At 48.1% G+C, this 24,440-nt stretch overlaps 2 protein-coding genes across 2 annotated transcripts; one reads left to right on the forward strand and one right to left on the reverse strand.

Moving 5' to 3' along the window:
• Positions 1–1,111: 1,111 nt before the first annotated feature.
• Positions 1,112–15,102, reverse strand: LOC149329161 (uncharacterized; the record flags this gene model as incomplete). Its single annotated transcript, XM_089559191.1, has 5 exons — positions 1,112–2,303; positions 3,351–3,592; positions 7,401–7,451; positions 11,105–11,179; positions 14,967–15,102. Coding segments are annotated over 5 exons (705 nt in total), but the record flags the coding sequence as incomplete, so codon positions are not given.
• A 2,986-nt stretch (positions 15,103–18,088) lies between these two features.
• Positions 18,089–20,263, forward strand: LOC149329162 (uncharacterized). Its single transcript, XM_089560127.1, has one exon. It carries the CDS (start codon positions 18,164–18,166, stop codon positions 20,261–20,263), a length of 2,100 nt encoding a protein of 699 aa, XP_089416253.1. The 5' UTR covers positions 18,089–18,163.
• Positions 20,264–24,440: the final 4,177 nt, after the last annotated feature.

Raw genomic sequence — 24,440 nt, forward strand, 5'->3', positions numbered from 1 at the left:
TACTTTCATGCCAGTTTTGGGCCAACGTTCAGCCAATCAAGCGGCCAACGCAAGACCAATGTTCGTTCTGCAGCATGGGCCAGCAAAGGTCTCATACTGGTATCCAACTTTCAAACATTGGTAGCCAGCTTTCAAACATTGGTAGCCAGCTTTCGAATAATGGTTTCCAGCTTTCGAATAATGGCATCCAGCTTTCGAACGATGGCTTCCAGCTTTCGAATAATGGCTTCCAGCTTTCGAATAATGGCATCCAGCTTTCGAATAATGGCTTCCAGCTTTCGAATAATGGCATCCAGCTTTTGAACGCTGGCGCATGCAAACCCAGCCGCTGGCTACTGACCAGCATTTTCGATCGTCTTCGAAAGTAACCAGGCTGCGTGGCTGGCTTCTTGCATGGATTAACAAACATATGTAGGGTAAGAACCCTAGGATCTCCTCACCGTCCAGAACTCATCGTTAGGGAATTAAGGATTCCCTTATACAACTACAATTAAGGATTCCCTTATACGAAAATATGGTACAATTCCACCTACCAACCCACAGGAAGGTAAGCAAGAAATGAGGCAACCAAAAGTATTCACAAAATAAGATCTTTATTTTTTCAACACGAAAGCTAGGCGGGCGAGTTGGTGATACATTTCATAAATAGCAGCGCGAGAAACGGGGACGAGGGGTAGAAAAACAGGACAAGCACTGATCAGGACAGTGCTTGTCCTGTGTTTTTCTACCCTTCATCCCCGTTTTTCGCGCTGTTATTTTTGAAAATCTTTTTGAAACGTGAGGTGCGCTAGGCAGGGAGGGCTAGGGGTTCGGAAGGGGACAGGACTTTGGATGGAGTGCCGGGCTCGTGGTGAAGTGGGGTGCCAGGCTTGCGGTAGGGTGCTGTGCAGGGTTCATGGTGGGGTGCTGGGCAGGGCTAGTGGTGGGGTACTGTGCTTGGGTGCGAGGCAGGGGTGGGGTACGTGGCAGGGCAAGGGTGCGGGGCAGGACTGGTGTGCGGGGCAGGACTGGTGTGCGGGGCAGGGCTTGGGTGGGGGCAAGGACTGGGTGGGAGGCAGGACTTTGGGTGGGATGCTGGATTTGGGGTAGGGTGCCAGGCAGGGCCTGGGGTGGGGTGCAGGGCAGGGCGAGCGAGCAGGGGGAAGAGCCAGCGCTGGGCTGGGTGGCTGCCGAGACGGCAGGTTGGAGGGGTTGCCTAAACTCCTCGGCATACCTCCTCTTCCTGCCGCCTCCTCGGTCAACTGACCCCGGCAGCCACCTTCGAATAAATCCCAGTGCTTCAGCCTGGTCAACCCCCTGCTTCTCAGTAATCGCACCTGTGTAAAACAAGTTTACATTAAATACAACATTTAGGGGCATGCGACAGTATTTTCTCAACATCAAATACAAATAGTTTAGCTAAAAACCAAACTGAAGAGGAATCAAACTAATATTCACTACTTGTTCTAATATTCGTACAAAATGAGAGTCGTGCCAAATATAGCATCAGTGACGGTGCTGTGTTACAATACTAAAGGCTAACCTCCCAGCAGATAAAAGATGCAACCCTAATCTCCTCTAAGTGGCTGTAACATGAAGTCAGCATATTACATCTATAAGCATAACGTTATATGTACGGGCTATTTTTGACTAATGAGAATAAAATAGAGGCTGCACCTGTGAACAAAACATGGGTGCCTGCTACATATGAGCCATAGCCTCAGAGATCTGCCATCAAAGCATGGTTTTCCGAGCTTGCTTGAGCCCCTATGTGCCGTCCAGATTTCAAGGCCATGTACGAGTCCTGTGTATACTGCTACACAAATGGACCATGCTGTGGCACTGAACTCTTCGTCCCATGCATATGAATTGCGTCAGAATGGCTCATGGCATTGGTGTAGGCGCCGTTTTTGAAACAGCTGAAGAAAAATGCAGCAGGTCTTATTTGAACATTGTGCCAATTATTTGAAAGCATTCCAGCAGTTGACAACATTATGAACAATTTTGAACAAACAGATTTGATTCATTTGAATAATCCCACACATAGGAGGGTGCTCATTTCACTATTCAAACTGCTGGAATATTTGCATACTCTTGAAATATGTGGCAGCACGTAGTACTGTCTACAGGCAGCAGAAGAATAGAAAATAAAAATGAAATATACCTGTCGCCACCTTGCACAGCGTCATGTTGATGAATGCCTTCTTTCCCTTCCGTCCGTGAAGGCTAAACTGCTCCTGCACCCTCACACCCATGATGTTTGTCATAATATTCGACCCCACCTCCCGCAAGGACCGTCCACCCAAGCGGACCAGGTTCCTCTGCTACAAAAATATAAGAAATGCGACACGACCTCTTTTTGGTCATAACACTGTATCTTCAACCGTAGTAGCTACCTGTCAGCACCAAACAGAAAACAAAACAGAAAGGAGACGCAGTTCCGCTGAAGCCCCAGCGAAGCTGAAAAAAAAAAAATGCTTCATAACCAAGTAAGTGTTTATAACCAAATCATGACATGCCACTCCCTTTCTTTGCGAGAGGCTAAAGACCTAAACGAACACTGACTCGTGAAGCAGTCAGTGGGGAAAGAACAGTATTGCACACCTTTATTGCGAAGACTTTAAAAAATTTTCTCGCCCCAACCGCTGGCTCGTTTATACTGAAAATGTGCACTGAACTTGGGTATTGCAGGTAACTTTTGACTCGTAGTAAGTTTGTCAACAGTACTTGCCTGGTTCAGCCGCACATGATGCAAACCCGTAATCGTTTGGTTCGAAACTGATGAACTGAAAGCCGGCAACCCTAGGTTTTTGACAAAATGGTGTTCGTGGCGCCATCTGTTGTTTACGGAGGAATGCGCCACGACACAAAGTGTGTCGAGATCAACATCACAAGCTGCGCAGGTCCCTCGACGGCACCACTGCCGCCCTTCGTGGCAATCTGGCGTTGGCGGCGGCTTTCAGTTCGTGGATCTCGGTGCAAACGATTACAGAGTTGCATTATTTGCGGCTGATTCAAGTAAGTATCATTGCAAAGCATGCTATGGGACAAAAGTTACCACAGCACACAAGCTCTGTGCCCAGTTTTACCCCAAACGAGCCAGCGGTTGAGGCGAAAAAATGTTTTGAAGCCTTCACGATAAACATGAACAATACCGTATACCTGACCAGAAAAGGTTAATATGTATATGCACATGCCACATTAAGTAGGGATTATGGGTAAGAAAAGCATCATTACTAACCACTGCATCCAACTAATCTTGGCGGGTGACTTATTTGTTAATAGAACTAGGAAAAACAAGCACAAAACCGACATACATTTGTTACTGGTCACTGCAATCACTGCAAAAAACTAAACAAACAGGAGATTACCACAGCAGCGGCCACGCCCGAATCCCGAACTGCTGCTTCCGCTACCTCCAATTCTTCCAGGGTATAGGCAGGTAGGGTGGGCAGCTCCACACTTGGGGCTGAAGGGGCTGAAGCGGGAGCCTGAGCCCCGTTCGCTGCCTCCAGCGCCGCCAGCTTCTCCAAAATCTTCTCATTCTGCTGAGAATTGTGACGCAGCTGCTGGCGCACCTCCAGGAGAAGGTGCAACACCCGCAGAGTGATCGCTGAAACAAACATTTAAGACAGAGGAGGCTTCTGCACATCAGACAGTGACACATCCACATACAGGATAACCTCAATAATTCGAACTCTGTTGGTTCGAAATCACGGATAATTTGAAGAATTTCTGCAATCCCATTATTTATACTGCAAATTTGATCATATAATTCAAAGCAGCGGCATGCACTAGCCTGGTTATTTGATGATCTGAGATGCCATGCGAGGATGTCCGATCCTGATTTTGCCACAAACTGATGAAGTGACAGCCACTTCCAGCCGCGAGGCAGCGCTGCAAAGCATTGCCGATTAGTAATGCCGATGCTCAATATGCAAAGCACCCCAGTCCCAGTACTCTCAGCAAAAAACGAATCAGCTACGACTTGTGGACCGCTGAAGCATGCGCCTTCAGAGGAAAAGACATGTTATACTGCAACGCAGGCGAGAATACCAGCTTCCACGTGACAGGCTCCCCAACGCTTCGTCAAGACATGGCCAAACTAGAGGCAGTGGTGCACATGCTTGTTGCTCATCTCCAGCCTGGTCGTGGTCAAGACAGCACCTAGAAGAGGTGCTGGCATCAAAGCACCTCCTGCACCTAACATCGTCAGTGTGTGCTTCACAATGCGACCATTCTGATGTGCCCGCGACAGGTTGACTCGCACGCAATGCCACCCTGCGCCGTTTCTTTGAGTAGTGTGCCATGATAGGAGGGTTAGGTCAACCTTCAGATTAGGATCATTCTGAAATTCGGGATCGACCTGCACACAGAGTTAATCTATCTAATGGTGTCTAAGGTTGTTTGGACGAGCAGCAGGTAGTACTCACCCCGTGCTGGTGCCTGTTCACCGGCAGGATGCATGGGGCTCCTTACATAAAAAAAGCTGCTAATTCGCATGCTAATCAGTTCCTCTGACGAAAATTCAAATTGTGCGCTGTTTACCCAGCTCATGTGCGCTGGCGATCACTTCCTTGGACAAGGGGTAGGTAGTACAGGGACACATTTACAACCGTTAATATCCAGGGTGTGCATCGCACCGCAGTATGAAACTACAGAATCGTAGTTTAGTTTGTTGCTTGTCATAGAGGCCACATGAGAGTGTGGAACACCGCTTTTCTGCTTGTTATTTCCAGTGGCTTCAGACTGCTGTCCTTATAATTGCGTAGTTACACATTTGTCGCTTTCAGTTTCGCGTGCGCCGCGATGCCATCCAGTGGGAAACTACAAAACAAAATGCAGCGGTGGGACAAAGCATGCAGGGCTAGGATGTGCAATGACCTTTTTCGGGGGGAGGGCCAGCAAGGGCTACGAGCTGGAGAGTCAACCTTTCGTAGGTAATTATAATGTAATCACAAAGGTAGCATATTCTTGCAACAAAATTTTTGTCTGCGTCCATTTTTTTTTTGCTGCGGTCTGTTAATTCGAAAACCCGGTTAATTAGAATATTTTTTGCAGTCCTGATGACTTCCAATTAAATTAGGTTTCACTGTTTATGCCAGTGATGCTGCGATCATTGTATATGTTGTGCCCTCAAAGTGCTGATATCTAACGCTAATGCTAAGTGCTAATAATTGCCACGTGTATATATGCACGCCTCAACCAGTGCGACCCTCTGATTGCTTAGCTTGCCTCGCATTCGACCAGCGTCAGTGTTGCGCTAATGATGATTATGATGGGATTGTCACGCCCTTTGTAGCGAGCAGGCATTTCACAATGCGCTGATCACTGCCTTGACATGGCAGAACCAGCAAGGACAACGCTGCCACTAAGAAGCTTTGTCTGAGCCAGCTGTAGGCATATTTGTGCCGGAAACAACCTGCGTGTTTCGAATTTTTGTTGTTTGGGCACTCAATTGCGCCAAACACACTTGAAGCACTCTATTTACCGCCACAGTTTCGAATTCATTTACTATAGTCACACTGATGATTTGCCTTGCTCCTGCGGGGTGCCGAAGCAGCAATAATGCATACGTCCTGTCTCTCCTGCACTGAAACCTGCTCTTATCGCCTTACCTTAACGCCACCGAGACAGTGGGCTGCATATCATGCTCTCATGTGCGGAGCAAAGCTCGGGTGCGTCACTGGTGTGTGCCACCCGAGCACGATTTGGCCCACGTACCCATGTGCACCCACTAATCATGAAATGAACCACGAGAGATTCCAGCCAGCAGTTGTAGCTGCTCTGTCCGAGCTAGAGAGCTTAACTGCGATGGGTTATATACAGACATCAGTCTGTTTTACAGTATACATATTGCAACCAAGCACTATCCTGGCGACGCTGGAATGCACTACAACCGGCGCCAGGAGCAGGAGTTTCACCTTATTTTAAGCTCAGCAACTACAGCACGCTCCAGTGCAGGAGCAATGTGCTGCAGGAGGGATGTACAGGGAGCATGCATTGCTGGCTGCATTGGCGCCACGCAAAAACAAGGCAGAAAATAAATGGTAACTATATCAAACCAACCGAAAACTATGGTGACATGTTGAGTGTTTCGAGCATATTTGGTCGACAGAGACACGTGGTCGAGTTCCAGCGGCAACAAAACTTCGAAACACACTGGATATTTGCTGCAGAAACATGCCTACAGCTGTCCCAGATAAAGCAAGGCAGCAGTCTGCACATTCCAAAATGCTCACTCACTACAAAGGGCCCAACCATCAGATCATACTATCAATAGTGCAACACTGACACCGGCCGAAAGCAAGGCAAGCAAAGCAATGGGAGGGTCGCACCGGTTAGGGATGTGCACATGCACCTGGCGATTTTAAGCTTTCGTCTGGCTCAGTGAGGCAGTGCTAATACAGTTTTTTCTTGTGCAGCACGCTCCGTTTACTTCTGTCTGCACCAGTACCGAAGTGGAGAGACCACGCAAACAGACAGAACTACGTGCCAGCACTTTCTCACTGTGCAGCACCTGTTTTCAAGATATGGATATGGTACCCGACCAAATATGTTTGTCTGCCCACACACTCCCTCCAGGCACGCTCTTATACGTAGAAAAATCACAGTCATCGTCACTGGCGTGGTCTCTCCTCTTTTGCCCACAACTGTGAATGCTGTAGGAAAGCCAAGCATGCCAGTGCTGTCAGTTCCCCTCCCAGCTCCCGCCCTCGTTGCAGTACAGAACTGTGTGTGATCGGCTCTATGTGTTCCAAACTCTAAGTCCAAAAAAAAGGGAAAAAAATGCTGCAGCGAGTGTTTGCACCAGCAGCAACTATTCATAATGCACAAATTTTGAAACCTGGCAAATCAAGCTTTAGTACTCCAAAAGGTGACACAGATATATGAGTAATGAAAGTTAAGAGCCTCACGATCAGCGGCGGCCTGGTGGCTGGCGGCCTCAGCTTCTGCAATGTCCCCATGCTCCTCTCCCTCCTTATCCCTTTGGGCATTGCAGAATGAGGCTGAAGGCAAACAAGAAATGCAGCATTAGTGGCAATGCAAACAATGTGAAAAACTGCAATTAACAACAGTGCTACTGGTAAATGGCAGGTGAACTTTCCAAGCTTCCTTTGGCAGAACTGAGCAGGAATAAGTGCAAACTTAAACGGGAGGAAAGCGTCAGCACACTGACCACTGTTTTTGAGATGGAAAACTTGTCCTCATCTGCAATTTGATGAAGGCGCTTAACTACCTCTTGCTAAAGCAGTCAGCACATGGAGTCCTTCCTCCCTCCCTTAGTTCAAATTCACATTTCTCTCCAACACTTGCCAACATAATACATGAGCACACTTCTGACAAGAAAGTGAGTGCCAAAAGGCTGTGTGAAAAGAATTGAACTCTACAATTGAACACAAAAATTAGTGATGGCTTACGGGGCGATGGCAGTTGAACCGGAGGCTCCAAACGGGCAGCCAATTCATCCCCTAAAGAAGACAGAAGGCGGGTAAGCATACACGTTGCACATTACAAGAAAGAGGATCTCGACCAAAATTTGTGAATGAATTCACTTATGAAATCTTAAGGAATACATATGTTTATTGCAGATTCCAAAAATGCCATTTGATTACATGCAAAAATAAGCCTGCCTCCTTATGTAATACAGTAAAAGCTCGTTGTTTCGACCCCCCTGAACTCAGAAACCCGGAAAATTGAAACTGCCAACTTAGACTACCCGCCGCGGTGGCTCAGTGGTAAGGTCTACCGAGCCGGAGTACCCAGGTTCGAATCCGACTGCAGCGGCCACGTTTTGATGGAGCTGAAATGCAAGAGGCGCCCGTGTGCTGTGCGATGTCGGTGCATGTCGAAAATCCCCAGATGGTCGAAGTTATTCCAGAGACCTCCACTACGGCATCTCTTTCTCTCTCTGTTCTTTCACTCCTACCTTCCTCCCTATCCTTACCACACGGTTCAGGTGTGAGATATATAAGGCAGATACTACGCCATTTCCTTTCCTCAAAAACCTATTTACTACTTAGTCCTGGCCAAAGGTGCTTTACCGTATTTACTGAAATGTATCGAGTTTTTTAACCAGAAGTGAAAATACAAAGTCCGCCCTTGCATTATAATCGAGTATAATTAAAAGAAAAATTTACACTATGCCTAATTTATGCAAATGTTTGTTGAAGGTGCAGGACAAGTTAGTCCCAAAGTTCAGGAAACGAAAAAAAAAAAGAACAAGAATGAAGTTAGAATACCGCATTGGCTTACCAACAAAAAGTCTGAGCCACAAGTACTTAGCTGAGGCGGCGGCACGGCACCTCACATATCAGAGTAGCAGCAAAGCAGCGAGAACCTATTCACCAGAGATGGCTCCCTAGCACACTGAGCGCAAATTCCATGCACCTTCCACAGGAAACACAGTACAACACACAAGGTTGTAAAGGCCATTGTTTTGCTCTCTTAAAGTTCAGTGAACACTATAACACCTGCAGCACCACTGATGTCACAAGCTAACGCTAGTGATCAGATTCCGGAGCACGGAAAGCTTAATGCTGCTGTTGCGTCCGAAAAGGTGCCCTCGCTGCTCTTCTCCGTTCCTGACAGACTTTTCGCTAGCATCAAATTCACGAAATTTTACAGCGGCTCGAAGCGTTGGATGATAGCTCTTTTAAATGCTGCCAAGGACGACCACTGGCATTCGGAAGGCTCACCCTCGTGGTTGAGACTGCGAGAAGTTTCAGTTTTGAAAAGAAGTTGACATAGCGACAGCATGGCGGGAATCCTTGATTATCATATTGGTCTTATCTGATCTTTTTCACTACTCTCATGACAAAAGGGGCACGCAAAACTTTCCCGTGGTAACGCTGGTAGTAACTCCTGTACAGGCACGTCCTTAATTTTCTATGAAAATGAGCCACAGGAAAGCCATTTCTTTTTTTTATACTTGCTAGTAAATCTCTGTCGAACTTCAGCCTCGTTTCTCACATCACTATCACACACTCTTTTTTTCCTGTTTTGTGTACACAAAGTCGACCACTGTGTTACTATCGTGGTCGCGTTACATTTGAGTAAATACAGTATGTCTATGGCGCCATACCGATGATTAATTCAGATGCTATGGGTATTGCCCCGGTTTATTTGAACGGGCCCCTGACTGAAGGCAACATACAGGGGTGGTATAATATAATGATTCCCAAACCAATCCCAATCCATTTTTGAATTTCCCCATTTGCTCATTGGTTGTAGAGACGCCACGCCCCTCATTCACTCTTGGTTATTTGTTGAAGTCTAGGGCATGGTGGAATGGCAAAGGATGGGAAAGTCAAAAGTGGAACCAATTCAGGAAGGAATTGTTATATTATATCAAACCGGTATGACTGGCATGGCAAGATGAATTCCATGCTGCAGAGTAGCTTTCGAGAGTAGCTGAAACTGTGCGCTTGTCATGTGCCATTTGCTGTTTGTGCAGTGAAGTCTTCTCACCGCTGACGGTGCCACTTGTGAGGGGTTTGACACAGCAGCAGTGCAGCGCACCGTGTTGAACCGCACAGTATGCCAGGAAGGCCCTTGTGATCTTGAGCAATTCTACTTAAACACTCTCAACAGTTTGCCCAAAATAAATCATTAATGGAAACATGAAAAACTAGTCAGTGCCAAGCTGTTATCTGAAAAGCTGGGAACCCATCACCCAGTCTTACAAAATAAGTTTATTGTCATGGAAGAACTTCTGAAGTTTTTTCAAGGTCATTAGACATTTAAACTATTTATGTTCTTGGTCCATTGAGGTTCAAATTAACAAGCTTTTACAGTATATGCAATGCAATGTTGTTCTCATTGGCTTTAAAGAAATCTTCACTGCAGGCAACTTACAAAATGCATACCACTGCCTTGTAAACAATGCAATACGAGTAATACGTCACGCTGGCTGTCATAAAATTTCTGTCAAGGTTTTCAAGTGGTCAGTTTAGAAATGAGAAAGGAAGTTCTTGGTTCCATTTCCACAAGTTATGCGATTAGCAAGGTGATAAATTTGCCCTTATTACATTCCTTGCTGTCACGACAAATTAATGACATCCATTTAAGCAAGTTTGGAGCAGTAAAATAATCTTAAAAGCTTCAGACAAAAAACTTGCAACATAGTAATCATATGCACAAGGGCTTCTTTTACATAGCATTAAATAGCATAACTGGAATCGGCACACAGAACCACATGTTCCATGAAGATCTCGTAACTGAGACTTCATAAATACCGTATTTACTCGCATAATAGGCGCACCCAGAACTTTGCACTTGATCAATACTGTATTTACACGACTGCAAGCCGACGCCCTCCCGCCTCCCCCATCTCAGGTGAAGAAAAAAGAAGACACTCGTGCACATTCCACAACCCGAGCTTATTTTAACAGCCGGACTGACTACTAGTCCTCACTGGAGCTACTGCCGTCGCAGCTGCTGCGGACCCACAGCACGTACAACGACATCGCATGGAACAGCCACACGCAGTTTACAGGGATGCTCACTTTAAATGTCTGTTTGGAAAGCTTCATCTCCAGCTGGAAACCTTCCCGACTTCAGCCCACGAAAACCACGGCACTTGGAGTCACATACGAAAATTTAGGCACGCCCAGTCGCAACTGATTTCTCAGCCACGTCGATTTCAGGACCGCTGCACACTTCCTGTGTTTGAGAGCAAACTCCCAGCCGTGTACCTATTAAGGTGCTTGCCCATTGTGGAAAAATTGCACCGCTCTGCAGTGGCACACGAAAGCTACAATTACAATAAACTAACACGCTACCACAGATCCCGTGCTACAGTGCCTAGAATTCTAGTTGCTGTACCCGTGCCTTCGACAGCCACAAAAAGCTTTTTTTTTTAATTTAATCTTTCCTTCGGGAGACCATGGTAAGGCCCTTACACGTGTGCGTTTATATGGTACGTTCAGTTTTAAAGTGCGAGAATGCGAGACGAAAAATTTTCTGAAATTTTACCCCGAGTTAGGCGCACCCTGAACTTTGAGCCAGACCTTCTGAAAAAAAAAAAAAGTGCGCCTATTATGCGAGTAAATATGGTCATTCTTTTTCTCTGAGATACTCTTCCTCCATTAATTTATTTATAAATTTAGATCTTTTCAATTACCAGAAACTGCAGAGCTCTCTACTGCAGAGTTGTATTGGTATCGCTTGACTTTTCTCTCTGCGTTCAAGTAGGTGCCTGAAAAAAAGGGAAAATCTCAGGTATGCTGAAAGCGGCATTTTCCACAAAATCAAAGGACATGGCAGTGACACACCGACAGACATGAGGCAGTACTCACATGAGGCAGTACTCGTACAGAACACAAAAGCAAAAGCCTGGGCTCTTGCTAGGTCAACCCCTGATTAAGACACATCTGAGTGCAAGCAAAAGTCAGACTACACTTGGACGTCAAAAAGCATCCAAACGCCTCACAAACACTGATAAAACAAGAAATTACAATGTTAGGAGAAGGTAAGTGACGCCAACCAAGTAAAATACAGGAAAAACACGACGTTTCGGGACCGGCTCGGCCCCTTCTTCACGGTGTGACTACGGGCGAGCGCAGCTTGGCTTTTTAAGCCCCTGTGTGGAGGACCTGCGGGTCAATGGCCGCAGGTCCTCCACACAGGGGCTTAAAAAGCCAAGCTGCGCTCGCCCGTAGTCACACCGTGAAGAAGGGGCCGAGCCGGTCCCGAAACGTCGTGTTTTTCCTGTATTTTACTTGGTTGGCGTCACTTACCTTCTCCTAACATTAAATTTCCCAACCAGACAGACTTCTGTCGAATGTTTTCTTTTAAGAAATTACAACATTTTATAAAATTCTAGACATTAATGCACTGGCACAGATGGTATGCTCTTTCAGGTATCCAGTGCAAAGCCTGAGAGGAATGCATGTTTGTGATTTAAAAGAACAGTACAGCCCTGGGGAGAGTACACACACACACACACGCACGCACACACATGGGCAATGAAGTGCCACATACAAAACAAAAATGAAAATTGTATTTGAGGAAAGGAAACTGCACAGTAACTGTCTCACATATCTCAGTGGACACCCGACGTGCGTAAGGGAAGGGATAAAGGGGGTGAAAGAAGCGAAGAAAGATAATTGCCGTATTCCAAACCACTCCCTAAGCTTAGAGTATTTCTTGTAATCATTGTTTCACAGAGATTTGAGCTGGTTGGGTCATATTTAAAACTTTTACCAGCGCTGCAACTGGGGACAGGCAGCAAGGAGAGACGGAAGGAGAAGCGCTGCTAACTGCTAGTAGCGCCAGTTGTTAGTAGCGCTCGTCCTTCCGTCTCTCCTTGTTCCCTGTCCCCAGTTGCAGCGCTGGTAAAAGTTTCGAAAACAATCATTGCTTGCTCCAGCTACAATACACAAACCAGGAGCTACCAGGAACAGTTATGTGTGGCTTTATTGTCGTTCCCAAAGCTGCACATAAGATGTGAAAGACAGCGTAGTGGAAGGCTCTGAAATAATTTCCACCACCTTTAATGTGCACTGAAATCACATGGTACACACACGGCTTTTGAGTTTGCCCTAAACCAAAGCGTGAAAGAGAAACTTATTGCTGCATGATGCCTGTGACTAACCTCAAGTTCAAAAAAAAGAAAAAGTGCACTACATATTGATGAGTTAAACTATCCACAGGAATCCGGCACATCTATGATCAACTTTTCTAACATTGCTTTTCTAAAAGGGATCCATGATTGGGCTGGTGAACAATAACATCGCTGCAGATTATATGTAGTCCGCATGCTTTCCCCATTTTGCATTCAAGTATCACACAAATACTCCTCAAAGCGACAACTCTACCCAGTTTGTTTCATATTTTAGAACTGATTTTTATTCGGGAGCAAAGAACTTCACTTATTTACAAGGACACCGGATTGAAAAATTTAACTTTTTTCCTCAACAGACCTCATTGGAACTCTTAACATGAAATGCCAAAAAAGGACTGATCACTGTTTGAAAACGAAACACAGTGCAGCCCAGCCCAAAGCATCTGCCACACACTGTTTTGGAATTCAGCTCATCTATTACGCTCAACTCCAACCACTTTTTGAAGAATAAAAACCCAAGAAGGAACTGGCAATGGCCTATACATCACTCGCACATGTTGACAGTTCAGGCTCGCAAAGCAAGCACTTGCTATATTTGAGAACGCCCTAGTCTGGATGCATAGCTGTTTACCACTGTGATGCAGCTTGATGTCTTAATTCAGTTTACTTTAAGCAGTATGACAAAATAAAAGGTGCATGTGCTTGGTCCTTTGTAGCTTGAAAAGCTCACGAGACCAAGTCTACTATGTTTCCAACTGCAAATTGAAATGTGTGATGGCACCGATCCTTACAAACTGCATCTGCCAGAATGCTGCGCTGAATGTGATGCACTCGCATCGCTAAATTGCTTTGTCTTCTCGAGAAATCACTTCACTTTGCAGATGACAAGTCCTTGTACAGCTATGTATAATTACTTTACCAGCAGATGGGTGAATGGCATAGCAACAAAGCAGCTTGCATCAAAGCGTGTCATCATTCTTAGTGAGTTAATTTACAGCCTTTTCATATCTTGCTACTGAAGTAAAACTTTGTATTCGTTCAAACTCACTGCATTCATGCTCATTTTGTTCCTGTAAGACAATGATTGCTTTGTTTTCTTTTGTGCTATGGTTTCACTGCTTACGACAGCTGTACGGGGCTTGCAAAAAGTGAGGTAGTGTTCAGAAAAAGAACTGCATAAATGAGGATATGATCAGCAAAATTTTGGCAACTTTCAAAACTATACAAATGAAAGCTCAAGCTGAATGTTTCCTGGGGCTGCTCTGAACTGCGTTGGAACCTATAGTGCAGCTCAAGCAATGTTCCAGGCTCTGTGGATGGAGCGTGCTCGCTGCAACAGCATCCCACTTGCTATACTGTCAGTAATAAGGGAGTAATTACTCACTGGCATCCACCCACACGCAGCCATACAGCTACAAAGGAAAGCTGTACAGCTTTCTCAGAAACTTCGTATTTAAAGTAGTTTTTCTTTAACTACGAAGTTTCTGAGAAAACTGTATAGCTTTCCTTTGTGGCCGTATGGCTGTGCTTTGGTGGATGCCAATGAGTAATTACTCCCTTATTACAAATTTACTCCACCTTGGGGTATTCCCCTAAACATTTGACCTATACTGTCAGTGTTTACAGCAATGGAAATATGAAGATGTCGAGGCAGTAGCCTACATAGTTGTCCATGACCCGGCATCAAACAGGGTACCCAGTCGAGGTTTGAGTTTATAATCTGCATGTCCCTCCTTGAGAGTGGACATGTGAACATTCACTGCACTGTTGAGCACACAGCTATCGAGAAAAGCTTGCCTGTACATTGCTGTGCAAAACAATCTCGACAGCAGAAGGAAGAAGAGGCTTAAGTGCCTCAGTAAATGTTGTAAACATAGGTATAACTAGAAAATATCCTTTCCTCCGATTATTCATTTTTCAAAGCATTTTTGTTGACGACCTGTATGCACAACAGCCTTATTCCTGTGCACTGGTTCATGATAACTGCAGGCAAACTAGCCTTTTTGCCGTATGGCTATTCCTTCTCTTTAGCAGCAGACCTTTGGATTCTTGCTCTGCAGCCCAAAACACCTCAAACAGCCATGGTAAAGCCAGAGACACATCCACAGACCAGATCTCGCCGTCTTAAACCCTTAAACTATGATCCTTGGGAGCAGCAAGTGTTCTCAAAAAGTGGCGGCTTCCCATCCCCTGGTTCGAGATGCAACATTCATACTGCCCATGTAGAGTTAATGCAAATTAAGTAAAGACAACACTTTATACATGTAGTGGGTGAGAATGCATCCACCCTCTTGCTTTCGCAGATATGTGACAAAGCAGCAGCTGGGAATGAAACTTCTCGGCAGGCAGTGAGCTTTCCACAACAGCAGACTCATCATTTATGCCCTCATTGCATAATGTCTATAATGCAATTACTCACGGCTCCTGGCGACAACAGACACAGGAAACTGTTGCCACTCGCCGTCAGCAGAGGCTGGGTCAGCCTCCTCCTCTGCCAGGCGGAGGACGTCAACTCCTCTTGTGACAGGCCACTGGCATGAACAGTGGTCTTCTGATAGCCACGTCAGGGGGACAGCTGCCACACTGTTTTCCTCTGGAAACCTCACCACAGCAAAGCGCTTAGGCATGCTGCACAGAGAAGACAGGGTTCAAAAAGGACGGCTGGGAAGCATAAATTTCACACACACTCGCAATTCGACATGCCGTTCCATACATTGCGCATGCAACGCTTCAATGTCAGTAGCTGAACACATCCAACTACTCGCCTATCAATGGCGGCGCACGAGGTTCCCAAAGCGACATCGGCGCGGGACGCCGTAATGGAGGGCGCCGGTAATTTCCGATATCTGGGGGCCTTACACGTGCACTGGCATCGGACAACACACGGGAGCATTGCGTTCGCCTCCATCAAAGCGCGGCCGCCACGGCCGGGATCGAATCCGCGTTCTCCGGCTCAGCAGTCGAGCGCCCTAACCACAGAGCCACCGCGGCAAGGCTCGCCTATCAATTAGCAAAGGAAACGTGAACTGCCGCGGAATTATGCCTTAATGCAGCACTGAACATAGGAACTCGGCGACACATCAAGAAAATACTAGAGAGAGAAGCTACGCTACATCTTACGCAATTACTGTCGCGTATAGGAAATCGTGTTAAGAGGTAGGGGAAAAAAACATGCCTAATCGCATTTTAGATCGCTAAATCACACAGATGAAGCAAGAATTCAGCGCCAATGAGAGCAAATACGACCGTGACAAGCTACGCCATTGCACGTGGCAACCAAGTCGCGTGCAAAAATTCGCGTTTGGTGCTAGTGGAGAAAAATAAGCACAAATCGCATTTTTCGGCCGTCTCTAGAAAACGCTCACAGCAGTTCAGTAGAAAGGGCTTGGCATGCATTCACTGTTATCGCTCCAGCGCGCACGGCTGCGCTGAGCGCGTAGCACCTTCTCTTTTTCTTATTAATTCGCCTCTCATTAATTGATCTGCACGGGGAAGCGATAGGGACCCTGTCAGGACCTATTCAACAATCCCGCGCAATTTTCTTCCGAATTTTCTCAGTGAAACTTTGAGCAACTAACCACAGGTATTCGACAGAACACAATCACGGCATTAACCTAACCAAAGCAGGCGACGTAACAGAACAGCAGGTATACTTACGCGAATCGACTTTACGGCTCGCACGATGATTTCAAATGGGGATCTTCCGCTTGAAAAACACGTGCGGGACAATCGAACTCGCACGTGTGGAGCGCGGACAGCACGTTGAGATCGAGGAAGAACACGCGTCATGGAGGTCTTTTTTGAAAAAAAAAAAACACATTGAAGCGTACCGTTGACTAGCGCCACTACCCTCAATTTTTGGCGTATTGAAACTGATGCGTAGGTAAAAAGCCTTACAATTTTTTCCCTCCCAACGAAGCGGCCACAGGCGACAAACAGAAAAATTTTTAATTTTTTGTTTTGCAAGTTCTTTATGAGAAGTTTTAGCGCCACGGTGGTTCAGGTACACTGTGGGCTCAGGTGTATGGTCACAAGTAAAACTCGTTGGAGGGTACACTTCTGAAAAAGATCGTCATGATAGGACAAAAAGGTCACTGGAAGTAAGGTAGCAGATGCATATTTAGTTTCCGCATTTCCCCCGTACCGAGGAGTATGCACCCGGAGTATACTGAATGTTACGAGACACCAAATGAAATGCGAATAAATGTATAACGTACGGCGGAATACGGTGACAGGGACGCGATGACAGCAGTAATCGTGGACAATAAGCTAGGAGTAAGAGCGTGCGCGTCAATTCGAACGAGGCTTCCAAAGGAAGCTGAAGAAACAGCAATGACTCAGCAACTACACGCAGTCAAATATCGAAAGTCGTTGTTCGAATCTTGCAGCAGATTCCCCGAGCCCATAAGGCATATGTAGTAGCTCACGATAAAAACGGTGGGCACGGCACTGCCCGAGGACTTACAGCGCTTTCATCCAAAGTCCCGCAGGAGGGACAGCGAGAAAAGCTAAAAAGTAAATAAGAGGCACCTACCACACTGTTTCTTCCACCGTGACCTACCATAAGAAAATTGATTAAATCTTTTTATTGCTATCACGATTCCTTGATCTGTGACCTATTGGGAGGGGGAGTAGAGCAGAAAAGTTCACATGTGGTGGTCCACGCTGGTGGCGCGCGCAAATGAAGCCCAGAAGGACTGAACACTGAACAGAACAGACGTGTCCTTGGAGCGAGCGGAGTTTCGGAGAATCTTGCACAAGATACACCGCAGTAGATATCAGAATAAATGTCCATTATGTGTTGCATGCATGGGCGTCTCAAGAAATAAACCTACCACTACTACACAAAAGGTTTGGTTCATGGTTTATGGGGGTTTAAAATCCCAAAGCGACTCAGGCTATGAGGGCCGCCGTAGTCAAGGGCCCCGGAAATTTCGTCCACCTGGGGTTCTTTAACATCGCAAGTACACTATACAAAAGGACGCGAAAACATGCAGGCCTGCACGATGACGCGCCTTTGCCAGTGCCATGACTGTTGCCCTAATTCATGACAGCAGCCTTTGACGGTTATTGCAACATTCGTCCCCACGTTCACACTTGGCTATTCGGTGCACAGGAAGCGCGGAACGACAGGACGTACCAACGGCGCATGCAACGGGATTATGTCCAGCGTCACCATATACCGGCGTATATGAGCTGCTAAAACATATTTTCGCCGTAACAACCGAGCACTTGAACATTGGGAGAAAGTGCTGTCCAGCAGACCGAGAGAGCAAGAGATAACTGGCCTGAAGAGCAATTAAAGGAGGTGGCAGAATCAAATGGGGTCTTTTTTAAGCACTCCACCCACGGTCAAAAAACCTCTACAGAGTTTTGATCATGAATTCATTTATTAATCATTTATTGATGAATTCCACCTTCCTCTACGCTGCTAACGTCGCTGACGCTGCTGGCTTTGGCTACTGCTGGCTGCCTCGCTGCTTTGGCTATTGCTGGCGCTCTCCTCTTTTCCTCTTTTGTCGTTTGTTCGTGCACGCGGTCGGTCCTCGTTCGTGGTCATCGTTTGTTCGACATTTGGGACTGCTTGGAACTGCGCAGCTTTATTTCAGCTTCGCGATGCCATCGAAGTGGCAAAAGTACCGCACCGTGAGGAAGCAGTATCAACAAATCTTGGAGGAACTCGGCATCCCTGAAGTCGCAGCCAAGCCTTCCCCTGCACTCCCTCCGATGCGACGAGGTTGCGAAGAAGCCCCCTCGGAAGACTTGTGCGGCATTCCAGGCCCGTCACCCTCAGGATCAGGGGCAAGCAAGCGGCTGAAAATGCAAGTCGGCGCCGACGGTGCTTGCGCCAGCGGCAGCGGACTAGCCGACGAAGTAGACTCTCAAGGAGGACGCTTGCCCACATCACGTTTAGAAGGCGGCGCAGATGAGGGTGATCGTTCAGCGCAGAACAGCCAGTGCAGCGACTCTAGCGAGAGTGACTCAAATGACAGTGAGTCAGATGACAGCGATAGCAGTGAAGTAATGCCTGCTGATGCTGCATCCCCAGTCAACCCAGCGGGCAGCCAGCAAAGTGAAGCTTTCTTTCAAATGCCTGTGGAAGCAGAGCTTTCTCCAGCACAAGAATTAGCCCTAATTGCAAGCAAGCATAATATGACTCACACATGCCTTAATGACGTCCTCAAGTTTTGCCGCCGGCAAGGGATCGCAGGCCTTCCCAAAGACGCAAGGACCTTGATGAAAACCGAAAGAAAAGCCAACCTGGAGCACGATGGGTCTTTTGTGCATTTTGGCCTTGCGGACGGAATTGCACAGGCAGTTGGGCATGGACCTGTGCCACAAAATGTCCAGCTTCATGTGAACATTGATGGATTGCCATTGCATAAAAGCACCCAGACTGCGCTGTGGCCTATTTTGTGCCGTGTTACCAACATTACCGCTTCTGCACCTTTCATGGTCAGCGCATACTGTGGTGCAGGGAAACCGCCGTGCCTTGCAGACTACCTGGCCCCATTCCTCAAGGAAGTTGACCACCTGACCTGTCATGGACTGGTCATCAAAGGAAGTCATGCGAATGTTACTCTCGCTGCTGTAATCTGCGATGCCCCTGCTAGGAGCTTCGTGAAAGCCATTACTGGCCATAGTGGCTATCACGCATGTGAACGCTGCAGTCAGAAAGGGTGCTACCTTGAAGGCAGGCTCACGTTTCCTGAGCTGCATGCACCGCAGCGCACAAATGAATCATTTCGTTCCCAGGCAGACGAGCGGCACCACACTGGCGTTTCGCCATTTACATCTCTAAATATCGACATGGTGGCATGTTTCCCAACGGAATACATGCACCTCGTCTGCCTGGGCGTGATGCGGCGCCTTCTCAGAAACTGGGTCTGCAAAGGACACGCAGCAAGGCTGGGCAGAGTTCAAAGGGCTGAGCTCAATAACAGGTTACGAGAAGCAGCCACAGACTTCCCCAGCTTCTTTCAGCGGAAGCCGAGGGGAACTGAAGAACTGGACAGATGGAAGGCAACGGAATTTCGTTCATTTCTGCTTTACCTGGGGCCAGTTGTGCTGAATTCTATTTTAACAAAAGAGCAGTACGAGCACTTTGTGATTTTTCATGTGGCTGTACGCATACTCGTGTCGCCAGAACATCATGCAGCACTGAACGAGTTTGCTCGGGACTTGCTCATGTATTTTGTGCAGGAGTTCGGCAAGCTGTATGGACCCAAGCAACTTGTCTACAACGTTCATTCGCTTATTCATCTGCCACAGCAATGCCTGGACCATGGGCCTCTGGACAGCTTCAGTGCTTTCCCATTCGAAAGCCATCTTGGGAGAATGAAGAAGCTGCTACGGACGTCCAGCAAGCCTCTAGTGCAGCTAAGCAGAAGAATATCAGAGAAAAGACTGCTGCCACACCATAGCACGCAGCAAATGGAGAGGAGTGTGAAGGTAGGGGAGTGCTACCTTGTAGAAGATCGCCCTGTTGTCATCATCGATGTGTATGAAAATACTGTCAAGGCTGGCATTTTGCCCAATGCCAAGGATTTTTACAAGACCCCACTCCCCTCATCAAGGCTGAACATTTGGCGCTGCCGTGCTCTTGGCGATGAGATAATGACCTGGCCCCTGTCAGACATCAAAGAGAAGGTCCAATGCCTGAAGTTGAGATATAAGCGAGGGCATGTCATTTTGCCACTGCTTCACCTGCACTGAAAGCCAGAATTGGTATTGGCAGAACCTTTGTCATAAGTTCGGTTTGGTTTATTGGGGTTTAACGTCCCAAAGCAACTCAGGCTATGAGGGACGCCGTAGTGAATGGCTCTGGAAATTTCCACCACCTGGGGTTCTTTAACGTGCACTGACATCGCACAGCACACGGGCCTCTAGAATTTTGCCTCCAAAGAAATTCAACCGCCGCGGCCAGGATCGAACCCGTGTCTTTCGGGTCAGCAGCCAAGCGCCGTAACCACTGAGCCACCGCGGCAAGCCTTTGCCATAAGTAATATGTTCCGTATGAAGGGAACAGCTCAAAGTATGCATCATTCATCTTGACTACCTGGGTTTGGTTTATGTGCACTGACATCGCACGGCACACAAGCATTTTTGCATTTCACCTCCATCGAACTATGGCTGCTGCTGTTAGGATCAAACTTGTGTCATTGAGATCAGCACAGGGATGCCAAAGCCACACTGCTTCTGTATTTTGCATCTATCGAAATGCAGCACAGCTTGCATGTGACTTGTAGCTTTGTGCTTAGTAGCAGGATGCCACTGTAGCGCCCGGCGACGCTATAAAGCGCAGGCGCTGAGATCGGCGTTCCCGCGACAAAAGAAAATAAAGAACGACAGCGCGTGCTCGGAGCGCACGCCCGGCACGCGCAGTCCGGAACTAGAAGCCTGCCACGCTGGTCGTCTCTGTCTGGTGCTCCGCTGCGACCCCGCTAATACCTCAACAGTGGTGACCCGGCGAACCGTGCCTTCTATCTCAGCGGCGTTCCAGCATGGCGTACTGGCAGCACCCAAGTTTCGACCCGCCGCTCCCGGCGTTCCGGCCTGCAGGCGTCGGCGGGTGGTTCGCCCAACTGGAGGCTGCGATGTACCTGAACGGCATCACCATCCAGCCGTTCAAACACGAAGTCCTTTGTGACATCCTCCCGGCCGACCTCCTGCGTCGGCTCACCTACTCTGCTTTCGGCGGCCGGCCATACGATGAGCTGCGTGCGGCCGTCTTGGCGTACTTCGGCGCCTACTACGTTCCGCCGCCGCTCTACGACGCAGCGGACCCGTTTTCGCCGCCGCCAGCCTCTGGCCCTGCACCGGCCGCGCTCGCGCCCACGCAGCCTTCATCAGAACCCGGCCTGCCTCAGCAGCCCCTCGCCGCATCGCCGCCACTCCCGTCCAGCGTCTCCAGCCCGGCTGTCTCTTTCGACGCCACACCAGGTGGGATCCGCACGAGCTCCGCCTCGCGTCCTGCTCCCACTACTATCCGACCCGCGTCTCTGGCTCTGCCTCTTTGCGCTTCAGTGGCGTTGTCGCCAGAGCCTCCTGCAGCCAAAGACGACTCTGCGGCAGCAGCCGTGCCGAGGTTTCCGGCATCCCCATCTACCTCGGCACTACCGCCAACAGCTCTGCAGACCTCTGCTGTGAGGGTGCCGCCGCCACCGCAGCATATGCCACATACCAGCCCCACTACCCTGGCGACCACACCGCCTGCCCAAGAGGCCCCACCCCAAGCCCTCAGTACGATCAACTGCTTCTCGGATTCTGACCCTGGCAGCTCGACACCGCTGCAGCAAGCGTCTGCTTTGGTGCCTGACTTGAGCCACCCTCGGCACCGAATGGTCGAGCTACCCACACCGAGTAGTGCAGCAACTGTCCAACCACCAGCTGTGCCTGTTGCTGTCAGCCAGCCGTCTGATGTAGCAGTCTCAGCTCCACGGCATGTCACTGCCACAACCTCCTGGCAGCCACCTACAGCCAACCGTGCCCACACGTGCATCAGCACTGGCCAGTCGCTCCGGACTGTCACTCCCGCTTCGCCCAAGCACCTGGCATTGAGCCCAGCAACTTGCTCCGGCATCGTCACAGCTGTCGCCGCTATGTCGATGGTCAAAACACAGCTGCTGTCAGGCCACGGAGCCGTTTCGCCCACTCCAGCGCTTGTGCCGACGTACTCGGCGCGCCGGATTCCCACCGACACCAGCTCCAACGTCCCCACACCGACGACACTTGTGTCCGCGGGCAGCACTACAGTCGGTGACGGCCCGACCATGGCCTCCCCTGCTCCCATGTCCGTTGTCAGCTCGGCACCCTGCATCATTCGCCCCTTGCGCAGCAGCCAGGCTCGTCCACCTGAGCCGGCGCACTCCACCCGACTGCTCTTCCCGGCCTCTGACCTGAACTTACCGGACCTTGTAGCGACCCCGTGGGGACACTGTTACTCTAGCTGCCTGCTTGCCTGCCGTGGCTACTACATCTCTGCCCCGTCGGCACGTACATTCCGACGTTCCGTCTAGGCGGGGGGCCCTGTAGCGCCCGGCGACGCTATAAAGCGCAGGCGCTGAGATCGGCGTTCCCGCGACAAAAGAAAATAAAGAACGACAGCGCGTGCTCGGAGCGCACGCCCGGCACGCGCAGTCCGGAACTAGAAGCCTGCCACGCTGGTCGTCTCTGTCTGGTGCTCTGCTGCGACTCCGCCAATTCCTCAACACCACTACCATTCAGACAGCTAGCAGTTGTGCTGGCATAAGCCACTGAAGATATATGACACAGCTTTGGAGTCATCCTTTCTGAGGTGCATGCACCAAAATGTGTGTGTATGTACCTTTCTACATCGACATCTCCAGCCCTGAAGCCTTTGAAGAAACCTTGCCTGGCGCTGCTTTCATCTCTGAAGATAACGGCCCTTTTCGGGGCCACCCAAAATCTGCTGGCAGGGCTGCAGCTGCGCCTCTGAAAACCACGTGCTCCTCTCGAAAATCATCTCAACTCAGTAGTGTACTACAGAAAGCAGACTAGTATGGGGTATAACTGCTTGAAAGCAATGTGTAAATGAACTTTATTGCAAAAAGTCACAACTGACTAATGTAGAGCTTGAACATGAGATAGAAGTAGTGTGCTATAAGTAAAGCCTCGGGATGTAATTTTCTAATGTCCTTTTACGTGAGGAACCCATCACTGTTCCCTGCACTCCCCACATGCAAAAATATATTTCTGCCAGCAGTGTGCAGGTCACTGCTGATGTAGAGCAAGGGCAGTTGTTTGTATGCCATGCAGCCCTGCCCTCATGTCGTTAGGCTATGGCTATTTCTTAAGAAGAGGCAACATCCAAAGTGTGCGCTTTTCTCACTGCACCTCTTTCAACAATTCTGTGCGCTGTTGGTCTCGTATAAGGTCACTCCCATTCTTCTATGGTGACATGCTGACATTAATGCACTGGTAGCAAAGTGCGTCAAAGCTTGAGGAGGGACTATTTGAGCGAGTATAATTTTGGAAAAAGTGTTTGCTCCAGGCTCTCGTTATAATATGACATCTTTAAAATCATTCACCTAATCAAGCAAGATATAAAAGTCGGAACTCACTGCATACCTCTCATACTTCACAGCTTCAGGACTGATTGCCTCATAATCATAATCATTTAATGCTTCTGAAAGAAAATCATACCTTCAGGGCTGGTTGCCTCCTTGCCATAATCATTGAATGCTGTTGAGAGAAATTGAGGCCTGTAAATAGTGCGGTTTATTGAAGTCCCTGCTTATGACATAAAACAGACTATTTACCTGATTAAAACTGTTTGACTGCAACGTACAACGACAGCTTTCAGTCGAAAAATATGAAAGTGCTGGTACTTTGTGAACACTATGCTTCAAAGCAGAGGTGCTTGTGCCATCCCATTTTCTAGAAAGAAAATATTACATGATTTTGAATGAATAGAGGAACCCGCTTGATATGCCTGTAAGGGCTAGCGAGTGGTTCGATTCTAGCTTGTAAACTGAATTTTCTGTAGCAGCTGTCAGACTACATGGTGACTGGCCAGCAATGGTTGGTCAGTCTAGCATGGCACATGGCCAGAGCCTCATGACTTAAGACCCCTACTGAAAGAGTGATAACTTGAAAACTTCTTGATAACTCGGCTGTTGTTATGCCCCGTAGTCACCATGCCCCGTACCATGCCCCGTAGTCACGTATTTTGCATGCCCCCTGACAAAGCATATGACAAAATGTGTCTTGGAGCTGGCGTAGTGATGTATATTGCTTCAGTCTTGAACAGCAGGCTGGAGACCAGGCGGTAGGTGACTATGGCATAGGTTCTAGGAATAGCAGGGGAGAGCTATTAGTAGAGTTCGCAGATAGAAACATTTTACGGATCATGAATACCTTCTTCCGCACG

Source organism: Amblyomma mixtum, chromosome 9, assembly GCF_055824585.1.
Source record: "Amblyomma mixtum isolate Tamu chromosome 9, ASM5582458v1, whole genome shotgun sequence".
Lineage (NCBI taxonomy): Eukaryota > Metazoa > Arthropoda > Arachnida > Ixodida > Ixodidae > Amblyomma > Amblyomma mixtum.